We start from the raw sequence: 17191 nt of genomic DNA on the forward strand, positions 1-17191 counted from the left end.
CACTGCAGCCACCACCAAGGTCCCTGGAAGAAGGACTGTAAGGGAGGAGGGCATGTGAAAAAAGGTTTTGATAGCTGGCCAGTACCTAATACTCCTCTTGAAATATTCAAGGAAAGAAAATGGTATATTCCTTCAAGTACCTCTTCTATTTTGATTCTTGAAACTCAGTCTCAGGGGTTTTCCTGTGTGAGAAGCCCTAGCTAACTAGGAATAGCTTCAGGATGTTCAAGGTCTCATCTTTGTGACATCAGCACATTGATAGTTCCAAGGTGCTAGGGAGAATGAGGTGGTGGTATTACTGTGTAGAAACAGTAATGATCTCATTCACAAGAACTGGAGAGGGCCAGAGATGTGCCATTTCAAGAAAAACTGTAATATCAACAAATATCTGTAACACAACTCCGAAGAGTCTCTCAGAGTAGTTTTTAAATAATTGAAGAGGGAGTTTAGGTGCTGCTGAATGATGATGCTCTGGGCTTTCAGGCCAAGTTTTCTGAAGTTTACTATAGACTCCAAACAGGGAGTGCATTCTAGCTTGAAAGCAGATCTGAGTGAGCATCCAGCTGCCCTGGGATCAGAGTTTGTTAATATTTTAATGTTTGTAACATGACGCAGAGTGCATGAGAAGTATAAGCCTTGGGGACCATCCCGCTTAATTTATGTAGTGAGTCACTACCAAAAAGCAAGGCTGTAGCTCTGCCTTCCTGATGGCACATTAAATTCTGGCTACTCTCAATAGCCCAATACAGAGGATTAAAACAACCTCTTCTTCCCCTTCTACATTTTTAACAAAGACAATAGAAAATTAAACCGGTTCAAGACAATAATAGGCAATCAGGAGAAGATGTTGGAGCTGACTGTCATTAGCCATACCGCTTTTCAGTCTAGTACAGAGATAAATCAGATCAGCATTTGGCAAACAAAACAGTCATGCTGGTGCTGGAATAATTGCATGCATTGTCAGAAATGCAAGTAAAGGCCTTCAAATGTTCTGCCTACTTAACATCAACTCTGCTTTATTTAAAATAGTCATCTACAGAGCGAACATTATTTAGGGAAAAGCAGCACAGTGAGCCACAAATGGGTAACAATAATCACAAAAAGCTGTGCAGAACATGTGTGATGGGCCCCACCATGGGACATCCTGTAGCAGGCTGGCTGCCCAACTGCAGGACACACAGTGGGGTCAGGGAGAGGACAGACCTCTCAGGGCTCTTCTTTGCCCTAACAATCCCAGGCAAAGCACTGGTTCTCCAATTTCATGGGCAGAGGGCTTAGGACAAGAATCTCCCTAGAGGGAGGGTGATGTAGCACAGCTCTTTTCTCTGAGAAGAAAAAGATTTGCCAGCCTTAGTCTGCAAGCATTAGCTCTGTGGTGAGCAGACTGAAATAGAGTCCCAGTCTCCAGATGGCTTTGGATGCTGAAAACCACTGTGCCACCAACAATGGTTTTGGCTCTCCTGCTGTCCCTGTTGCCTCCTGTAATTCTGTTTGCTCAGAGCAGGATGCCAAGATGAAACCCAGGACAAGTCATTTGTGGTCACATGAACAGTAAGGCTGTTGGTGAGAAGGGCTGTCTGTACCTGTGCTCCTGACAACAAACTTCCTGCAAGTCACACATGTCCTGGGAGGAGTCCCCCACCCGAGGGAGTCCATACGGACCACAGGACATTAAAACTCCTCCTGCTTTCTCCCTCCCAGCATACAATACTGGGCGTTAAGGGAAGATCATCTCAGCAGTGGGCATTTGACCCCAGTTCCAGTTTCTGGCCTTCCAAAGCAATGAGTTATCTTGTCCTGCCACAGCTGCTGGCCTGCAGTGCAAGTGCTGGGTTTCCATGGCTAGGGTGTGAGCTTGCAATTTTTTAAAGTGAGTTGAATGCAAGCAAAGGCTGTGAGTTTGGCTTGATCACCAGTCCCTGAACCATCTCAATTTTACAGCTTCTGCTGGCAAGATTTATACTGAATTCAGCTATTTTGGGTGATCTTTAATCCTCAAAGGAAAAAAGGGAAAGCAGGTTGATGTTCTCCTCTGATAAAGCAACAGACCTCAATATATCAGGCAGCCTTTTTACCTGACAAAGAAGGAAAAACTCTCTAGTTCTGTGTATTCCAGTGAGTGGTTTTTAGTTTGTATGGAAGGCTGTATACACTGATACAAGGTTTTATCCTAGTTTGAAAAGCCCGAAGAATCTGATTGTTTTGCTACAGCTTTGTTCATCCCATCACAACAGGATTGCCCAGAAGATTTCACTAGGAATGATGCACTAGGAATGATGTTCTGTTTGTATCCTGAAAAGTGGCACATCTCAGAGATGCTGCAACATGTCAGTGGCATGGTGTTTGTAAAAGGCTCCACAGCAGCCAGACAGCCAAGGGCTTTAGGAGGCAGAATGACACTGTGGGGCAGCTACTCCTGTGGCAACCTGGAGAGCACTGTTTTCTGAAGCTGTTAAAGATGCACCAATCACTGATCTGGGCCTGCAGTGGATCTCCCAAAATAGCCTGGTACTGACTATCCTACTGGAAAAGGGAATAGCTCAGCCAAAAGCCTGCAAGCATCTGGCACCAACATGCCTCCACATGTCGTGAATGCCTGCTAGCAAAGCTTCATATGGCCATTATCCTATGAAAGGTTCATTTGCATATCTGTGCCACTTGGGAAGTGAATATTGTTTATATCAGCCAAGAGCTGATGACAAAAAAGGGAACGTCTGCCTGGGACATGGTGTGCTTTCAGAAACCAAAGTGCGTTGCTCTGCCAGCACATTGCCACGAGACATGGCAAACAGCTCCATGATTGCAACACGGGAATGGCACCACAGCCAAAGCCATAACTGGCCAGTGTCAGACATCAACACAACATTGTACATGCCTAAAACAGGGTCTCCACCTCACAGCAGCACAAGGTGGGTAGATGTCTGGAAGAAAAAGACCGCATAGAACAGCACCAAGCTGCTGCAGCCCAGCTGTAGGAAAACTGGGCTTGTCACCACTGCCAGCTGGGGAGATGGTGCAGAATATGAATCTCAGATCTAAAAGCACATTGACCTCTACACTGACCTCAGAGCCTACTGCACCTGTCAAAAGCTACTCCCATCACAGGGTAAACTACGTCCTGGTGACTCAGAGAGCACATATGGCACCTTTAGAAGGAAACAGAGATACGACATCTTCTTCAAAAGCATATGTTCACCTTTCTCCCACGCCTACGCAGAAGCACAAGGTGCAGAACATGTTCCACGCACACATCCTTGTCACAGCCACAGCAGAACACAGTCTGCTCCCAGGAGGGGCAGGGGGTCCCTAGGCAAATCTCAAAACTCTGCAGTGTCTTCATCTGTTGTGCCCATGCTGAAGCTGTGCTCAGGCTGAAACCAACTATTTCTGCCTGCTTTGGGCTGGCTCTTCGGCTGGGCTCCCACCCTCAATCACACAGCTGCTGGGGAAGAAAGGGGATAAGGGACAGTTCTGGGCAACATTTTTCTAACATTTCCTCTTAGAGGCATATCAAACACAAACTTTCATTTGCTTTCTCACGACATAGAGAGAATAGCAGGTACTACTTTTTTCACACAACTTCTCTTATTGGTTAAGAGACCACATTTTGGTGTCTTACAGATGACCAGTCAACCCCACTATCACTGTAACAGAAGACTCCAAGACCAACAGCACAACCTTGCAAGCCCTTCCTTGCTTTTGGAGAACCTCTTAGCCACATTATAGTGAGTGAATTGTGGAGGAGCAAGGAGATGTTTCCAGCTTGTTTTGCTTTTTTTAAAGATCTTTCTGGATAACTTGGTTAACCACAAGTCGGTGCACTGCTCAGTAACTCAAAAGAGTACAATAACCTCTCCTACATTATGCAAAAGGACAAGCTGAACAGCAGCTGCACATTCCTCTAGACTTTAAAAAAATCAATTATTTGTTTGTTTTTAAATCTGTAAAATCCTGTGGAGACTTTTGCCTCTCTGCTGATTTTGTGGGCAAGGACAGCTGGAAAGGGTTTCCAGCATCTGCTACGTCTGTGGGGAGGCTTTCCACACAGAGTGACAGCCCCTCTCCTGACGTGGCTGGAAAGGCTCTCACCAAATCACAAGAGTCACTCACCAGCCTCCTCTGTTTTTACCGAGTCGATAAAAGAAATTCTCACCACTGTGATTGACTGATACTTTGATGGAGCTGCAAAGATGCAGGAGGCATAAAATCAGCTGCTGCAGGCATCCCAAGCATATGCCGCCAGTACCTTCTGTCTTGGGCTGCAGCTACCCTGTTATTTTAGTACTGGACTTATCCTTCAGCACCAAGTGCTAATTGTTCCACACTGGGCTGTGATGCTGAGGTCTCTGCAACTTGTCACTGCAGAACAGAATGATGTTAGAAAAATCAATTTATGACTTAAATTAGGAAAGAACAAAAGAGTCCAGAGACAAGATACTACACTCTGTCACAAATATCCAAAAGACAGCGTCATAAGCCTTAAATGCTTCAAATAGGAGAGTTTTGGCTTGTTTCAAAACAAAACAAAAAAAGAAAGAAAATTATTTGCCAGCTCTTTAAATAAAACAGTTTGGTTTGTTAGGCACTCCCAGACACACATAAATAAATAAAAATAGTTCAAACCCAGTAATAAATACCTCTGCATTGGTAGAAATATTGTAGCCCTAGGGAAGAGGCAATAAGTTCAATGAAAGGAAGAGTACGGCTGCCATAAAAAGGACATTTAATTACAGCAGGATCCTTTAAACTGGAAAAGAATCCATGAGCAGGGAATATGCTAGAGGTCTATAAAATCAGGACTAACAAGGAGACAGTGAAAAACAACTAATCCTTTTCTTTTCTACTATAATAACAAGGAGGCATTAAATGTTCCAAACAAACAAGAGATGCATCTTCTTATTGGCGCAGACTTACCCTGAGGATTACCAACTAAATCACAGGGGAAATTATGCGTTTGCATGGACTCAAAAAGCAATTAGACAAACTCACGGTAGGAAAAGGAAATTCATCAATAGCTAATAAGCACCAGGGCTCTTCCTCTGGTTGAAGATGTTCCTGAAACATAAGTCACTGGCGTCCGGGAGTGTGATCATATGATCCACTGTGATCATCCATCACTTAAAAATCATAAAATCATAAAGTGGTTTGGGTTGGAGGGGACCTTAAAATTCATCACTCCCACATCCAAAGCCACATCCAGCCTTGCCTTGTAAACTTCCAGGAATGGGTCGTGTAAAACTTCTTTGGGCAACCTGTTCCTGCATCTCATCATGCTCACAGTAAAGAAATTGTTCCTAATATTTCATCTTAATCTACCCTATAATCCAAATCACAGCTGCTATCAGGATGTGTGTGAGACTTCATTAGCTTAAAGCACTCCCAGGGCATCCACACGGTTAGGCAGCCTTTCAGAATGAAAAAAAAAAAAAACAGACAACAAAATAGACAGAAATTTAGGTCCTATTTTACACTTCAACAAGGTAAAGCAAGGAGATTAAGATTTTCTTACAGCCTCTGCAGACTGAGTTGTTGGGGTGAGGGACAACGTCTATAGCAGACAGGAGGATCCTGTGTGATTAGGAGGTGCTCACTGCTTTTTGAAGTTTACAGTTTCCCAACTGCAGGACAAAAATGGAAGAATGCTTTCAAAATCAGTGTTTCATAAGAAATGTTTGTCACTGAAACAGTGTATTTAAACAATTCAGAGGAGATAGAATACCTGCGTTTGAACATATTTGTAATTTATTTTGAATTTTTGGGTATACATAACTGGTGCTGCAAATACTCACTTATCCTTTTTCTTATATTGCCACCTGGTGGTCCTGGGCATGTGGAAAAAAGCAACTCACTGATTTTTCAGTGAAATGACCACAGTTCAGGCACTTAAAATAGCATCCATTTCTTTTCCTCTGAGATAGATGGTAAGCAATTTTTTTAATCTATAATTTTAGGGGTGAGGGGCTGTTTTGGTTTTACAACCAATATAACAGTGCCTGTGTCAGCTCTCAATTATCTAAACAGATGGCTGCAATGGCCACCCCAAGTCACAGGGAAACAGATGGAAATCCAGAGATGGATTGCAGCTCTGAACACCTGCCTGGGCTGGGTGCCTTGCTCTCTGGGGCCAGGCACCCCATACCCAAATGGAGGCAGGAGATGGAGGGAGTTCCAGCCAGAGCCAACCCATCTTTACCCTTTCCACCTCACCAGTGTTGGAAGCATGAACATTTAACTGGTATGCCAGGAGCCCTTTTGTTCCCAGAGGCAGCGTGCCATGCGGCCAGAGCTCCTGTCTGGTGGGGATGTTGGAATTCCCTGCACAGGGGGCATGGGGAAGTTCCCAGCTCTGCAAACACACATTGAAATCTGCACCTCTGTCTTTGGGATCACATCACCACCACACACAGGCAAGTGCACGCAAAGAAGTAGTGTAGGAAAATATATGATAAGGGTAAAGAAAAGAGAGTTACAGATTTGGACTACTAGGACAGGAAATTGGACCACAGACTTTAGACACTGCAATCTATTGTAGAGACCGTGGGCACCTGCCCAGTTTGGGGTTTTCCCAACACAGGAAAGATGATGTTAAACTGCAGCAAGTGCAGCAGAGGGCCACTAAGGTAGAGGGAGCTGGATCAGGTGCCCTGTGGAGGAAGGTGGAGGGACGGGCCAGGTTCAGCCTGGGGAAGAAAAGGCTTTGCCGGTACTCGGTAGCAGCCTTCTGATGCTAAGAAGGAGGCTGTGAAGATGATGGAGCCCAGCTCTCCACAATAAAGAGATGAAGGAAGGTAAGAGAGGGCATAAAATGAAACAAGAGAGGTTCAGAACTGAGAGAAGTAGAAGAAAAGTTTTCACCCTGAAGGCAGTCAGCAGGCAAACTGTGCAGTCTCCATCTTCTGAGATTTTCAAGACCAGACCAGCAGAAGTTCTGAGCAGCCTGGTGTGATTTCACAGTTGACCCTGCCTGGAGGAGGTTGGAAGAGAGACTTTCTGAGCTCCCTTCCAATTTTAATAATCACATGATCCTATTGCTCTGTGAAAAATAATGTTTTTATTACAGCTTTGAGCTAGCAATTTTCAGTACTACTAATCTTTTAAGCACTTAAATGCACTTTTAAGCAATTCATAGGAATTGCAGAATTTCACATCAGAGACATAACTCCTGTTTTGAGCTATGACAATACCTTTTCCTTGATAAAACACACCAATTTTCCTTTTGATGGGTAGAAAAAGCTGAAGCTGCCATTTTTCTAGTAGCAGTTAAGCAAAACCCACATTTCTACCTTTTTATTACCTTTAATGGCCTACATTCCATGCACCTGTAACTACAGGGGTGGTCTGCCAGCCTGAATCAATGCTCACCAGCTGTAAAGGAGCTCCCACTTCAACTATTCCCAATGGACTTAGTGACCTGGAGCTGTTACTGAAGGCACAGCAATGTCTCTGATATAAACAGACTGCGTGCACACACCAAAGAAGCAGCAGTTCGACCAGAACACCCACAGGAGGCTTCTACATCACATTTTAGCACCTGTTGAAGACAGACAGACCCACCTTGAAGAACTACCCAGGGCAACCTACAGGCATCTCAGGAGCTTCCCTGCACTGCAGAGAGAGAATCAAGTGTCGCAGCTCGGTGCTCTCTGTGGACAGTGGTGAAAATTTGTAGCATCCAGAGAACTGAATAGAGGACTGCCTGCCATGTCAAAGGAAAAAACTTGAACAGCAGGAAGCTCCTACACTGTAAAAAGTGTGTCTGTGGAGTACAGATATTCTCTCAGAGAGGCACATCTTTATATGATAACTCGCAGGAAGGAGACTCTCCAAGATTATGAAACAGAGAGACAAACAGAACGATTGCTTTATCTTGAAAAGCACTTGGAAAACTTCCCTTGGGGAGACTGCAGTCAATTCATTTTTGCAGAGGAGAAAAGTTCCCCCCACTGGCAGTTAGAGAGCTTATGCTTCAGCAAGGGAGGAGGGCACGCTGCTCACACGTATGCCAGTGATTTATTGTCAGGGAGAAAGGAGGTAATGCTGCTGGACGGGCTGTGTAAACACCAAAAGCCCAAAACCTAGCAAAGGAAGAATCAGAGACACAGGAGGCTGAATGGAAAATACCAAGAGGATGTTATACTTGATACACTTGAATTCTCCCAGGATCATGTATTAGAAAGCATTGGATTATCTTACAAGAACAACAGGAAGAGATAAAAGACTGTTGAGAAAATAAGGATTGCTTACAGGAATGCAGAAGGGACCAAGAAGGCAAATTGTATTGTTAGAAGAGGGGGTGAATAAAGAGAGAAAAGTCCTTATAAAAAAAGGACTATGAGGCAGGACAAGATCAGTGTGAGCACAAGCTTTTGAGGCAAAGGGAAAAGATCCTCTGCAGTAAAAAAAATCTGTTTGCTGCATCCTTTGTTATTTCAGCTGTGATCTGCTGGAGTCTGCACAAGGGTGACACCACTGTAACCCAGCAATTACCTTGGGCACAACACCTCCCCTCATCTGTGCAGCTGTAATGTCAACTAAGTCTGCAAACATCAATTACATGGAGCAGCTCTCCTTGAGGACTTTAAGACCAGGGCATGTCTGGTTGGGAGAGCTACCCCAGGATGCTGGAGCTAGCCCCGTTATTATGGTACAGCACTGGGACTTGTCACATGCTCTACCCTAAACTCCCTCCAGAAAGAGAGGCCATTTCTAGCTTTATTATTGCATTACAGCATAGGATGAGTTGCTGCAGAAAATGACATGACAATGTTTGGATACTGAACACAAACTCCTCGAACACAGTCACTAGAGCCTGTCACACAAGGTGGCAGCAAGAGCTGTGCTTAAGCAAGAGTACCAGGGGCTGGCAAAGGGAGCCCATAGCCTCACCCAACTCCCTAAAAACACAGAAGCAGGATGCGGGAAATCCGGTGGTTGGCATAGGAAAAAAAGGCAGTTCCTGGCTGGGGGAGAAAAGTGTCTCTGAAAGGATATCCCACAACTGTCTGAGGGTGTGCCAATGCACAGGGCAAAAATGGCAATGTTTGGACGGTCAAGGGTGTCACAGGGTAAACAGGCTGCCCTGCCCAGCTGCCTCAAAACTACCACTGCAGAGCCTGATAAGGACTGCTGATAAAAGAGCAGTAGAGGGGCATTGCTGAACTGTGCTCAACAACTCCCACCTCCACCAGCTTCCAGCACACAAAAGGCAAATTCTGATTTTTGTCCCGTCAGTGATTTTGCCTCATCTTTTGTACAGCTCCAGATGCTCCTTAAAACAGAGCAAGTAATATTTTTGCTTCCCATTTCAGTTATTTTAAAGTTTCCTTATTTTTAACAGCCACTTCTTTAAAGTGAGATTTGAGTCTAAATGAGGACACAGCTGCTTCCTCCTCTTCCCTCATCTCCGCATTAGCTGCAGTTGGCAGTGAGCCTTGGAGCATTCTCATTTCTTCACGTTAAATATTTTGGAAAACAGAGATTAGTCAGAGTTGCCAAAGCGATGCTTTCAATAGCTCAGAGTTCAATAATTGACTTCCTTGAAATTTTCAACTGCCTCTAGTTACTTCTGAAGTCTCAGCCCACAAGAGAAACGGCAGGATAGCACTTTTTTAAGGCTTAGCATGATGCATAACCTGCTCCTTCTTTGCCATTTCATAACTGAAGGAATTAACACAATCAATAGCTTGGCAGCAGTGTTTAGGCAGCTTGCCACGTGGAGCCCAGGTAGGAATTCCTCGGGCTGAAGGTCAGCATCCCACATCCTCCCAGTTTACACAAAGAGCTTGTTTTGCACTCCTCATCCACCAGACACCACAGCATACTCACCTCTAATGTCAGTGTTAGCATGGCTTGTTGGTGCAATACAGACTTGAGGATTCCTACACCTGCACCCTGGACTGAAAGATTTAAGATTGCTTTGGACAATCTCAATAGTTTTTAGTTACAAACAAGACCCATGCCATTTCTTGCTTGCTTTGTCACAGGCACCTCTAGTGTAAAACAAAATAATCCTCCTCCTTTAGGCATGATTATATAAAACAGTTTGTTCATATCTTTGACCACAAAGTCTCTTCAAATTTAGCATAAAGCCAGTAAATACTGATAATATGTATCTAAAATCTTCATGGGATGGCTTTACCTCAAATGTATCAAAAGGTCACAAAATGTTCTTTTCAAAACTTCAGTTTATCCCATCAATTTTCTCAACTCCATTTTCAGTGGCACTGTATAACAAGCAGAGAATTTCAGAACACCAGGTACATTGACAGCAGCTCATTCCTTAGTATTTTTTACATGCTGATTTACATTTTGAAAAGACATGAGTGGATTTATGAGAAGACAAAGGTGTATATTAAAGCCACACCTACTAAATGCATAGCAAAGTGATGTGTGAGCAAAAGGAGTACCACACATAAAATATTAATCATATGTTGAGGTGTCTAACCTCTAACTTAATTGAAAATTTAAAGTGTGTATTATAAACATTTAGACTTAAGAGACCAACAGACTAATCTGGTGCATTTAAAGCTGGAACAATGAATGTGAATGAATGTTCCCCAAGTCCCAGGGGCAATGGAGTGGATTACTAAATCCTCTAAGAGCTGATGCTAGTCAATGACAGTATTTCACAAAATAAAAGAGAGGGACAACCAATATGATACTTCATTGTCAACTATACCCAGAAGTGGCCACATAACAAGATATACTATTATTGAAAAGAATTGTGCAGTATTATCATCAAATTTTAAGATACAAGATTACAATTGTGACACAGAATAAAGACCCACTTTTGGCAGCTTTTTGAAACCTCATGAGTGATAAGTTATGCCCTTCCCTTGTCAGGATATAGTTGCTTTGAAATTCCCAGACAAGTGAAATACAATACTCAAATGCCTGAATGCTAAAGCATTCATGTAAGGAAAGCACTGGGTACCACAAGTAAAATGTAGCAAATTATCTTTATTAAATAAGTCTTTTATTATTCTCCTGCCCCCATTTTAAAGAATGGGTTTGGTTTTTTAATGGCTGAAAACAGAACTGAAAATAAAGAGCTAAAATACAAAACCTTTCAAGGCATAAACCATAATTACTCTGAAGACAGTATAGCCCACTCTGAAAGAGCTACACTCTTAATCTAAATACCCAAAACAGTAGAAAGTTAATTCCAGTTACCTCTGCACTGCCAGTTACAGGTAGCAAGCAGTTCGGGAATAACAACTTCACTCTCAAAGTTTAACTTATTTCTAAGTTAGACTTTGGAACCAGATATAGACCTGCTGACATGAAGTCTTTCTGAAGTACTCTCAGTGTCTTAGCACTCAAATTACACTATGGGACAACCAAGTTAACTTGTTTTCACAAGAGTAAAGAAGGAGCCCTCAGAAGTCAGGAAGAGCCCAAAGGCATTGTAAGGAATGGCTGCCTCCTTTTAGCTCCTGCCTAGTGATATCCATAAGCTTTTCCAGTCTGAACTGTAGAGGACAGCCCTCCAACAGTCTCAGAGGTGGCTCTTCTATCACACTCTGCTCAGAGAGGGCTCACAGGGGAGACACCAGAAGATTTAAGCGGTCTCTGAGTTCAGCTTTAAGCCCCACCTGACCAAGAAGTATGAGTTCAGCCCTGCAAAGCAGAATAAGGGAGTAAAAGCAAGCAGGACTGCCCAAGCATCTGAATACAAACTACTCCTTCCAGAGTCAGGCTGCCTCAGACTTGGACCAGAGCTCTAATACACATTCAAAGGCAATCAGAGAAAGTTCCATGTTTAACCCTGACCTCTGGCTGCACATGTCTGAACACACACTGGCAGCACTGGCGGGCCCACCAAGAGTTAGCTTTAATAGCAAGAGGGGATAAAAAAAATTCAGCACTCCAAGTGAAATCTCAAGCACAGAAGTGCCCAAGTGTCAGCAGCTTCCCACTTACCCTTCGAGTTCACAGCAAACAAAGCTCTCTCATTATCCTCCCATGCCCTACCCCACCTCCCATCCCTCAGTTTCAGGATACTCACCAAACAAAACACATACTTCATATCCCCAGAACTGCAGGATTAGAAAAATATTTGATATTTCAAACTTCCACTAAAGTTGCTTTAATAAGTTACATGTAAGATACTTTATTTTCCACAGCAGAAAATAGAAAATTCAATAATCCAAGTGGCTAAAAGTTGAAATAAAATGCTGTGAATCTGTTTGGCACAAACAGGCCTTCTGTCTTTGCTAAAGAGCAAATCTGTTGACATTGAATATTTTAACACAGTGATCAGCTCCACAACTTGCAAGCTGCAACCACTTGCTGCTGCTCTCATCATTATGTCCAGCTCTGCCTGCGTGATGTCTCCAGCACAAGCGCTTCACAGCAAGAGCATGGCTTTGGCTGCAACAAAAAGAAATCCATACGTAACTGCAAAATGTTAAACACAGTTGGGCATGTGAGTGTAAACATCAACACTCCTGTAATTAGTACTCTTCAGTTAACACTACCAACTGAGGAAAAACTGACTTGTGACAACCAGCAGGTATTAAGTTCTTATTAAGTAGAGTCATTAACACTAATGACATTTTATCCTCTCACTCATCAATAATTCAAACAGCTATTGATTTTCAGTTTTACCACATTAAGCTGGAGGTCAAGTATCTCAGTTACTTAGATATGACAGATTTCTGGCTTTCAGCCTGCAATTTCCTGTTATCTGGTGTCTCTTTCCCATTCACTGCAAGCACACACAGGCCAAAGTCACCATCAACTTCCATTTCTGTTACTATCAATGCCAGTGTGTGACAGAAGAACCCAGGGGAGTGCTTCAAGTGAAACATTCCAAGTCTCTCCAGAGTCTCTCTAGCTGTCACTGCAGCAGCCCCACATACAGCTTGTCACTCCAATGGTTTCTGCTGGAAGCTGCCCACCAAAGCTTGCTGTCATCCACTCCTAAGTGTTTTGCTGATGTACACAGACAGCAATCCTTTCCACTCTCTTATCACTATTTTTTATCATCATATTTATGACTAAAGGTAAAGCTTTTTTTTTTTTAAGTAGGCCAAAAAGGGTAATACTTCTCAAAGCTTTTGCATAGCATGAGGTATTTTGGATTTAACTCCCCTCTGGTTTTTGTTCATATTTGTTGGAAGGTTTTTTAACACATCTAAATAAATAATATTTTTATTTCTGGGTTTTGCTTCAAGACATCTTTAAACTTTCAGGAATCAAACTTTTCCTAAAATGATAACAATTTTTGATATAGAAATAAACTAGATTCATATATTTTATACTATAAGAACAGAACTCCAGCACTGTTAGTCTGAAGAATAGTACTTCATTGCTCCTAACTCACTTCAAAAGACATACCTGTTATCTATCTCAACACCTGTGGTCCAGTCCTCCAGTGCTGGTTCTTTCCCACTTTGCTTCCACGTGTACAAAATAATCTTCCCATTCTCTAGGCCTACTGCAACAATGTATCTATCAAGAGAATAATTACATTCATTTCATTAGAAATTACAGTAGACAGCTCAGTGAGGTCAGTTCTAATGCAGGATAGAAAGAATAGCACTCAAGCACTGTTGTTGCACCTTGCCCTTTAAATCAGTATTTACTTTTCCATGAAAAAAATTAATACATCCAAGCTGCTTCACAAAAAAATTAGCAAAGCAGAGACCTGCTACATATATTTGGTTAGGAAAAAATAAGGAGGCTATCACAACATCAGATCAGTCAATATTTTTGGAAGAATTAATGTGTTTCAGATGTGTCCATGCATCTCTTCCTCCCCTCTCCCACTTCCATTTTTCTCATTACACTGCTTGGAGAAGTCACCATATACCTGAAAAGGTGGCTAGGAAAGAAAAAAAGTAGAGGTCATTCTGTTAAAGAATGGTCAAAACAATTGACAAGTAGATTTAGGGAGCTGTTTAGCCACAGGAAACTAGTTGTCTAAAGGGATAAATACTAATTTCAGATTAAGCACAAAATGACATTACAGAAAACCAGCAATACCTTCCATCAGGAGTAAGCACACGGCTGATACCAACAGCAGTCACAGAATCCCCGGCATCCAGCACTGTTGAACAAGGCTTGATTGCATCCAGCTCATTCCCTTCAGTAATCACTGGCAAATCACACTGCCCCCAGATAATGACCTGTAAGAAAAAGCATCATCTGTGAACTTCCACTTCAATCTTCTTGTAAATGCACATACAAAAACATAAGGAATAACTTCATTAAAATAATTTCAAGGCACAGTGGATGACCCTAAAAATGGTAAAAACACCCTCTACCTACAAAGATTCAACTTTGTAGGCAGTCTGTCTGATTTCATGAAAGTTACTGACAACAAAACCAGATTCTGTTATGAAAGTTAAAGAAAAATTCGAGACCCATAGAATTATGTGACATATGCTTGTCTCACTGCATGAAAAAAGAAGGGAGAATGTCCAACTGGCAGCCCACAGTCTTGTATATACATATTCAAGCACTTTATTTAGCTTATGAAAGTATCACTGATTTCTGTGCTAATACATGCAATAAGATTGTTGTGTATATATAAAATAGAGGCTCATTAGAATACAGTGTTTGTTATTCTAAAAGATGTTTAAAATAACCCTGGGCTTTCTAAATTTCTTTAACATTAATTACCTTTTTGTCCCGACTGCCAGTAATAAAATACTTGCTGTCTGGTGTCCAATCACAGGACCAAATGATTCGACTGTGAACAGCTGTATTTTTATCTGTGTATGCACAGCAAGTGAAGACTGGTCCTGGAATAAAAAGAGGAAAAAGCCTTGTTTCAACTGCTTTACATATTAAAAGTGATTGTTACTCTTACTAAACTCTATGTCAGAACTGCAAGAATACTTTGACATTATTCCACTCATCTTTAAAGCAACTGAGAATACTTACAACTATATGAGGTTTTTTCCAGCACTTACGACAGTGATAACTAGCACCTGTTCAAGACCGTATCAGTAAGACCTCATAGCCCTAAAGCAGTAGGAACAATTCAATCTTTTAAATAAATTTCTTTTTCAGAAGAATTTAAGTAGAACACCTTCAGGTTATGTCTATCAAGTTTTTTTAAGAACACTGACTTCAGAAGTTTTTGAATAGTGCAACATTTACCTTGTGTTCACATTTCCCCAGTAATTTCACTAAAGCTCCTATTTACCAGTGAAGTCCCAACTGTCAAATCATAATGGTCCAATTGTAAAGATTAATGTGTTCCCAAAGAGACAAGCTCATATTTCAGCATGTATACCATCAGGCACTATATCTGATCAGCAGATCAGTAAATGAGAATGCTTTTCCTAAGTAGAAAAGGTTGTCATTTTGGAGCACAGACTTTAAATAACCACTTCTTGGGATGCCAATAGCAGCAGTTTTGCTTTACATTGATAATGATGTTATTTGTAGACAGAAGGGTTATTGATGAACAGATGAAAAGAGGATTTCCTCTACTTGCTATGAGTATTCATGATCCTTATCCTGAACCATTGTGTAACTACTGTAGACAATATGCCAGGCTTTAGAATAGAAGTCTGAATAGAACAGAAATTCAGGCCAGGATACAACTGGACACTGTCTGAAGGGGCCAAAACTCACTGCCAAGTCTCTAGGAACATTCTATAGAGCCCAGCAGTGTTTATATGCTATTAAGCCAAGAGTGCAATGATAATCACTTTCAGCACAAGCATCTGTTCTAGGATTTTATTAAAGTGTTCAATAGCAATCTCCTCATGATTTTGCAAGGCTCAAAGTCTTAATGAGAAAGTCAACTGAGTCCTTACAATCAGCTCTTTTTCCAGACATAGCCAGTTCTAGTCAAATTAATCAATTGTGTAGGATTATCAGAAAGCCACACCAAAGACACAGATTAATCCTGTCAGGAGTCTCAAAGGGTCAGGCCATGCAAGCAGGGACAAGGCAGTTTGTGCAGGATATGGGTGCAGCACTGAACCTTCTGGCTATGCCTGCACAGAACTCTGCAATGAAGGCTCTCCTTGACAGAATGCCAATCTGAAGTTCAGCTTGTGTGCTTGATTTCAGTAAGTCAAACGTACAATCACACGCAGGAGGCACGAGGACTTCATTACATCCATCAATTAAACACCATCTAAAGCCTGATTATATTCTTCTCTGCATTTTAATTTCCTTTTTATGTTTCCACATATTAATTGCATTTCTTAAATTCACAAGACCCTACAACACTAATAATTCTCCAAAGTTTCGAGCAAAATGTCCATTCAAATATTTTATCAATTCTCTTTCAAATATTTTGCAGCCAAAAATACTGAACAAACTGCCAAGTCTATAAATGCATATATCCTTTTCACATCTTACCTGACTCTGAGGAATCCTGTTTCCTCCACAGTGACCAATTCCTGTCTCTAGAAACAGCCAGTAAAAAGCTGTCATCAGGAGAAAATGCCAGCTGAGTAACAGTCAGATTGTGAAAAGACAAAGTCTGCAGTTTCTTCCAAGAAGTAGTGCTCCACAAAATAATTGCCGCATGTTCTTTTTTGGAAGCCTGGACGGATGGAAAACAGTATCAGTATGAATTAATGAGAGCAAGTATAAAAGTCACACATTTCAAAGTAGTAAGATATTAGCTTGTTTTTAGGCTTGCAATCCAGTAAGACTCAGCTTTCCTCTGGGAAGTTTCAACATTGTTTCCCTACTTTCTTCTAATGCTGACAATATATCAGTAAGAAAACATTTTAGAACTGTATTTCTTAGAATTTATCTTACTAATATCTTCAAATGAATCACACACAATGTAGAAATAATAACTCATTGGCAATCCACCCTCACCTTTGCAAGCCAACTGTCACTTACACAAAATCTTTCACATTTTGTGAGAAAGAAGAGGATTCAACCCTAGAAACTGGACAGCACTTTTCACTAGGTGGTGCTAGAATCTTTTCTTACCTTACACGCTGAGGCAATTAGAGTGTTTGAATTATTGCAAGCAACACAAAAAATTTCATATCCATGTCCGTATCTGAAACACACGTGAAAACAGATTTAACACATCACAATCATTTTTGCAGTATGTATCAGAGTCGTCATACTAATTTAAATCCCTTTTCAAAAATGAAAGGCACCTGCCAGGAACTTCTCACCACTGTTTCTGTATCACATCCCAAACAATTTGTTCAGCTTTCAGTTTAAACATTTGCACAATTTTTTCCATTAGAAACTG

At 41.6% G+C, this 17191-nt stretch overlaps 1 protein-coding gene across 3 annotated transcripts in view; it reads right to left on the minus strand.

The window, feature by feature from the left end:
• Positions 1–10939: 10939 nt before the first annotated feature.
• The window catches only part of ELP2 (elongator acetyltransferase complex subunit 2), a 38615-nt gene continuing 32363 nt past the window's right edge, over positions 10940–17191 (minus strand). For all 3 annotated transcript variants that reach the window (XM_063164427.1, XM_063164417.1, XM_063164437.1), the window contains 6 exons: positions 16918–16990; positions 16330–16516; positions 14629–14750; positions 13990–14132; positions 13342–13455; positions 10940–12372 (listed from right to left, as the gene is read on the minus strand). In XM_063164427.1, the coding sequence (XP_063020497.1) occupies positions 12216–12372; positions 13342–13455; positions 13990–14132; positions 14629–14750; positions 16330–16516; positions 16918–16990 (796 nt within the window). In that variant the 3' untranslated portion in view covers positions 10940–12215. The remainder of the gene's footprint in view (positions 12373–13341; positions 13456–13989; positions 14133–14628; positions 14751–16329; positions 16517–16917; positions 16991–17191) is intronic.

This window comes from Melospiza melodia, chromosome 1 (genome assembly GCF_035770615.1).
Source record: "Melospiza melodia melodia isolate bMelMel2 chromosome 1, bMelMel2.pri, whole genome shotgun sequence".
Taxonomy (NCBI): Eukaryota; Metazoa; Chordata; class Aves; order Passeriformes; family Passerellidae; genus Melospiza; species Melospiza melodia.